The sequence below is a fragment of the Amaranthus tricolor genome, chromosome 1 (assembly GCF_026212465.1).
Source record: "Amaranthus tricolor cultivar Red isolate AtriRed21 chromosome 1, ASM2621246v1, whole genome shotgun sequence".
Classification (NCBI taxonomy): domain Eukaryota; kingdom Viridiplantae; phylum Streptophyta; class Magnoliopsida; order Caryophyllales; family Amaranthaceae; genus Amaranthus; species Amaranthus tricolor.
Genome location: NC_080047.1, coordinates 10,659,331 through 10,665,397, shown reverse-complemented (window position 1 = coordinate 10,665,397; position 6,067 = coordinate 10,659,331). Strand labels below are relative to the sequence as shown.

General features: G+C 28.9%; 1 protein-coding gene and 1 non-coding gene across 2 annotated transcripts; one reads left to right on the top strand and one right to left on the bottom strand.

Annotated features, from left to right (window-relative positions):
* The first annotated feature begins 269 nt into the window (after positions 1-269).
* Positions 270-2,079, top strand: LOC130825518 (xyloglucan endotransglucosylase/hydrolase protein 22-like). The gene is made up of 3 exons (XM_057690790.1): positions 270-622; positions 714-907; positions 1,241-2,079. The coding sequence occupies exons 1-3, from the start codon at positions 359-361 to the stop codon at positions 1,641-1,643; spliced, it is 861 nt and encodes a 286-aa protein (XP_057546773.1). The 5' UTR covers positions 270-358; the 3' UTR covers positions 1,644-2,079.
* On the bottom strand, positions 1,762-1,835 carry TRNAI-UAU (transfer RNA isoleucine (anticodon UAU)). Its single transcript has one exon. It is a non-coding gene; the product is annotated as a tRNA-Ile (tRNA).
* Positions 2,080-6,067: the final 3,988 nt, after the last annotated feature.

Below are 6,067 nucleotides of genomic sequence, written 5' to 3'. Positions count from 1 at the left end.
ACCCCTCTTGATCATCCTAAGTCTTGATTTCGCCTCTAAAAAAGTCTCTAAAATCTTGTAATGGTATAGCTAGTGGTGCCCTTTCATAAAATTGCTCGTGATCCAAATACGCAAATTGTTGCTTACTTTGTTATATTTGCTCATTTGCCAACTTTTCTTAGCTTATCATTTCCCAACTGTATACAACCCTTTTTGTTATCTTTATTTAAGATTTTCATGTCCTTTCATTACACTTGACGAGTGATCTCTAGTATAAATTGTGCTTAATTTATCCTTATAAATTATTACACTCACAAGCTACCATTACTTTCCTTAATCCTATTCACATCATTTTCACAATATCCTTAGGTTATTTTCCATGGCTTATTCTCCTATAATATTTTTGACTTTCTTTTTTAATTATTTTGTTTTTGCGTTTTCTAGTAACATTAATCAAGGATTGGCTATAACTTGGGGTAATGGTCGTGCTAAGTTCCAAGACAATGGAAAGCTTCTTACTCTATCACTTGATAAGTCTTCTGGCTCAGGATTTCAATCTAAAAATGAGTATTTGTTTGGGAAATTTGATATGCAAGTTAAGCTAGTTCCCGGTAATTCTGCCGGTACTGTCACAACTTATTACGTAAGTAATTTAAAATTCGTGTTATATTGATGACGCAAAATCAAAAATTATTATTTATTAATTGTTGAAATTTTTTTTATTATTGCAACAGTTGAGATCAAAAGGAGTAGCATGGGATGAGATAGACTTCGAATTTTTAGGAAATTTGACAGATGAACCTTACATTCTACACACTAATATTATTAGTCATGGAAAAGGCAATAGAGAACAACAATTTTACTTGTGGTTCGACCCAACTGCCGATTTTCACACCTATTCATTTCTTTGGAATCCTCGAAGCATCGTGTAAGTTCTAATTGTTAACCCATTTATGATCTGATCGAAGAATTAAAGAGAGTTTAACTAACATTAAAGCTTGATGAGTTATGCCTTCTATTACCAATTAGTTTTAGGATGGAATCTTATCAAGCTTATGTACAATCAACTCTTTTGTTGTGCAGATCTTGCTATGTATTTTGATGCATCAGACCTTTTCTTTGTTTATTTGAATTTGCAATATTTATAGCATTGCCTTATTGTAAAATCAAAGAGATGGAAATAACTTGAATTGTGAGTTGTGACCTTAAATTTTACACTTCACTAAGATTTAATCCCTTTATATTTTTGGGATAATTGTAGCTTAATGGTGGATGGCACTCCAATAAGAGAGTTTAAAAACATGGAACATTTTGGTGTACCCTTTCCTAAGGAGCAACCCATGAGGATGTACTCGAGCTTATGGAATGCAGACGATTGGGCTACACAAGGTGGTCGCGTCAAGACAGATTGGTCGAAAGCTCCTTTCATTGCTTCCTATCGGAACTTCAATGCCAATAATGCTTGTATTTGGTTATCAGGAAAACTTTTGTGTAGATCCGATCATCATTCTATGTCTTCTAAAGCATGGTTATCCCAAGAGTTGGATTCTATAAGCCTAAATAGGATGAAATGGGTGCAAATGAATTATATGATTTATAATTATTGTACTGATATCAACCGATTTCCTAAAGGACTTCCTAAGGAATGTGTAGCTTCTACTTGAATGTATAAATAGTTTGAGGATCTTGAATTTATGCTCATGATACGTAATTTACAAAAATTATACCAAATTAGACTTTAAGAATAGGTAGATTTTAATTGCAAAAATTAAATACCGTTAATGGTCCCGGCGGGACTCGAACCCGCGACTTTCGGCTCATAAGACCAACGCTCTAACCAACTGAGCTACGGGACCTGTTCATTATATTTACTATAAAACTTTTTTTTATTATATATACTTTCGATAAGAGTAATCCGTCCGCGGGTAACATTGTAGTGGGTTTTAATAATATTCCGGTAGGCCTGACTAATCCATAAAACCAGGCCCAGTTTGCGATTAAATGAGATAGTCTTATTCACTAGTGAAAGACCGTATTTTAAGGAGACGATCTTATAAGAAAGAGTTAATAAATTATATTAATTGGGCAATTCAACCTATGTATAGTGCGCATATCACGGTAAAATTGTCTCTTACAAGAATTTATGAAATATAATTGTAACTTTTGAAACTTGTTGATACAAAATTACCAAAATAATCTTTTGGGAAAAATTAATTTTCAAATGTAGTGTCTCTTCAACCGAGCATATGGTCCAATCTTGTTCATTGTTACTGACATCAAACAAGAGAATACCATGTTAGAAAAGAAAATTAAAGGTTTACAAGGATTTAGAGACAATATTGTAATTTTTATAATTTTAATAAAATTATACTACTTGAATAAAAATGAATGTTAATCACCAAGCAGCTATTTTATTCATATTAAATTAAATATTAATAAAAAGTATTTTGAATTTTTAATCAATCAAATCATAATTCGCTAAATTATGTAATCAACAAAAACAAATTACTAAGAAAAACTTTAATTCAATTTAAACTACATAATCCTCGTGCAATGTACGATTTTTTTCATTTAGATGTAAAAAAAAAAATAAATTAAATAAGTCAGGCATAATATTACATCAATTTTAATTATTTCTTAATACACATTTTTATTACATTCATGAAAATTGAAATTCAAACTTTTTTTATAGTTGTAATTATAATAATAATAAAGCAGTTGGCCATTATAAATTGTATCTATATTATAATTAGCATTTTAGTGAACTTTTTTTTAAATTACATTTAAAAATAATATAATTAATTTGTAAATGAAGGAATGTATTTTTAAATAAATATAGATCAATGGTGCTTTGTAAATTAAATACTCCTAATAGATATCAATTTGTGCATCTTCATCACATACTACTGTTTGTTACATTATTTTTCAAATTTTAATAGTATATGTTATAGACTCAACTAAAGTTTTTAATGATGGTCAAATTAATCATCTTATAATCATCCTTAATATTTAAGATTCATATAGTCATTTTTATTTAATTTAATCACATCATCTTTACTTAAACGAGGGAAAAAAATCTCATAAGAAGATGACAACTTATTAATTTTTTGAGTTGCTTATGTTAGATATGTTTTATTTTAGTATATTGTATATATATGTTTTATTTTAGTATATTGTATAGATTTAGATGGGTTAAACTTCTTTTGGTTTGTAAAATAAAGAATGTGCAAAATGCTCAAAAGAGGCTAAAGCCTAAAGTAAAGCATCAAACAAAATAGTCTCTTTATACCTTTCGATTTGGATAATTTAATTTAAATATATAATGATTTTTTAAAATATATAATGCAAATTAAAAGATATAGATGAAATAATAAATATATTTCTGAAACAGGTAGGGAGGATTTTTTTTTAAGTTGATTAAGGTCATCTCTCCCAAAAAAGATAATGTTTAAAATTAAATTTTTATTTTTAAAGGAAATTTATTTAGAATAATTCGACTTTTTTATTGATTATCCTACAATAATTCCAATTTTTGATTTACCATGAATAATTCGAATTTTAGGTTCAATAATTCCAATTTATTTAGAACATGGTTGCCCAAATGGTGACTGATTTTTGCAGATTAATTGCCACATACAAAAAGAAAAAATAAAGTAAAAAGTTAAATAATAAAAATTGAAAGTTAAAATCAAAAAAATAAACTTATTTGATTTCTCTTTTTAATTTTTTAGAATATTTTTGGTTTTTTTAATAATTTAATTTTGCATTTACTTTTTTATATTTTTAAGCAAAATGACTTGCTGTATAGGTAAGAGGTTATCTTGGTGCATTTTTAGCAAATATCCCTTATAGTTGAAATTATTCATGGTTAATTAAAAGTTGAGATTATTGTAGGGAAATCAATAAAAGATTTAATTATTTTAGATAATTTTTCATTTTTTAAAATTAATTTAACTATTTTATTTTATATCAAATTAATATATTGATTTACAAAAATAGTTCAAAATCTAACATTTACGATAAGAATAACAAAAGAGGATTTTCCAATTAAGGGTTATAACTTATAAGACAAAAAAAAAAAAAAAAAAAAGAAGGTGGAGTAAATTTAAAATGTTGGTTAGAAGTTTGGAGAGATATGTAGTGAAAGATGCCATCCTTGATGACCGTGTTCTTCTATTTGTGTGTTCGATGCTCTATTTCTACTCAATTACACTCCTACTCACTACTGAATAATGTACAAATAAAATCTTCCAATTATCAAAATCTTTGTACCCACATTTTGGGACACTTTTGTTCTTCTTGTTCTTCTATATTTCCAATGAATACTAATCCTTATCATTCTTTGAATTTACACCATAAGACTCAAATATATGAAATATTAATAATGGTAATTATATATTGTCATGTGGAGGTTGATAAGTTATTTGTATATTTATTTTTGCTAATGGTCCAGCTTGTGTTTTTGTAATATGCAAGCTTGCGACTTCAACTTCAGTCAATCTTTTTCGTTGCAGGAATCTCTCTATTTGAAGGTCTTTCTCAAGCTGAGGGACTCTTTTGCCGCATACTCTTTATAGGTATAGGTTTACGTATTCCATGATTTCATCCCTCCCCAAACCCTGATCATAGATCTTATAAGCAGTATATACTGGGTATGATAATGATGATCGAGGTAAATAATTCGAATGGTATACTTGTCCTTTGAAAGTCTACGCTTCATACTCGAGTCTAGCCAGAAAAAGTTGTAATTAAAGCATTAACTTAGAATCATGCAAATTGTGAGTTCAGTAAGATTATTAAAGTTAAAATTGAGTGAAATTTTTTAGGTTGATTTACATATCTTGAGAAATTAACAATAAGCATAATTTTTATTGAGGTGATCCTAATATAATAGTAGGACTAGGAGAATTACATGTGTGAGACATGAGTTTAAATTTGTGTGATAAAATTTGAATTCTAATGATGTATATTACTATTGTTCATAGGATTAAGAAAAATAGAATAATTAAGATGATGAATATATATATTAAATAATAAATATGGTGGAAGAAAAATGGAAATCATAAACATTATGAAAATAGTAAAAGAAAGTTAGTGGAAAAAATATGAAAACTAGAACCAATAAAATAATACTTTTATAAAGTTAGTTGAAAACTTATGAGGACCATAAGGAATATAAAAATGTTAAAATGAAGTTAATAAAAGATATGTGGGGAACAAAAGCATTAATGAAATTTCAAATGAGGATGAACAAGGTTATTTTTGTTTCAAAATTTATAATATTAATAGAAAGATCTTTTGTAAGAAAAACAAATAAAACACCCAAAAATGACAAATGAGAACTTCTTTAAGAAATAGTGTGAATACCTCCGATTCAATGTAATAATTCTATTTGATTTTTTAATTTGATTTATTGATGTTTTTAATTTGAATTTTATATTCTTGATTTTTATAAATTTAAATACAGAGAGAAGTTAGGGGTTGCACCTATCTCTTCAAAGATGCGGGAGAACAGATGGTTTGGGCATATGCAGAGAAAGACCCATGACGCCCCAGTTAGAATTATCGAATGCATCATAGTGGAGGGCAAGAGAAGCCGAGGAAGACCGAGGAAAACGTGGGAGGAGCAGATTAAAAGTGACCTGCATGAACTTCACCTCTCTAAGGACCTGACCAGCGATAAGGCAAGTTGACGGCGCCTTATCCACGTCTTAGATTACTAGACATGTCCCTCTTAACCACCGTTTGTTACTGTTCTTTACCCCTACTTATCGCTCTTTACCGCCTCTCTTACCAATATCTTATTTTTAGTTATTTGTACGTATTATTTTTGTAGTATATATTTAATTATTTAGTTGATTACTATTCATGGTTAACGTGGGTGTAAGTTGCAGGCTTTCGGATAGTTGCAGGTTTCTCTCTCTTTGAAGATCCTTTTTGGGCCGAGGGACTCTTTGACCTCACTCTCCTATATGGGTATGAGCTGTCATCTCTCTTCCCTCCCTAGACCTCGACCATAGTAGTCTATGAGCTAGTGGGATACACTGGGTATGATGATGATGATACATCTTTTGTTTCTTGATGAAAT

Coding starts and splice junctions, on each gene's coding strand:
- LOC130825518 (XM_057690790.1), top strand. CDS start 359: ATGGCTTATTCTCCTATAATATTTTTGACTTTCTTTTTTAATTATTTT. Junction 623..713: donor GTACTGTCACAACTTATTAC/GTAAGTAATTTA, acceptor TTATTGCAACAG/TTGAGATCAAAAGGAGTAGC. Junction 908..1,240: donor TGGAATCCTCGAAGCATCGT/GTAAGTTCTAAT, acceptor GGATAATTGTAG/CTTAATGGTGGATGGCACTC.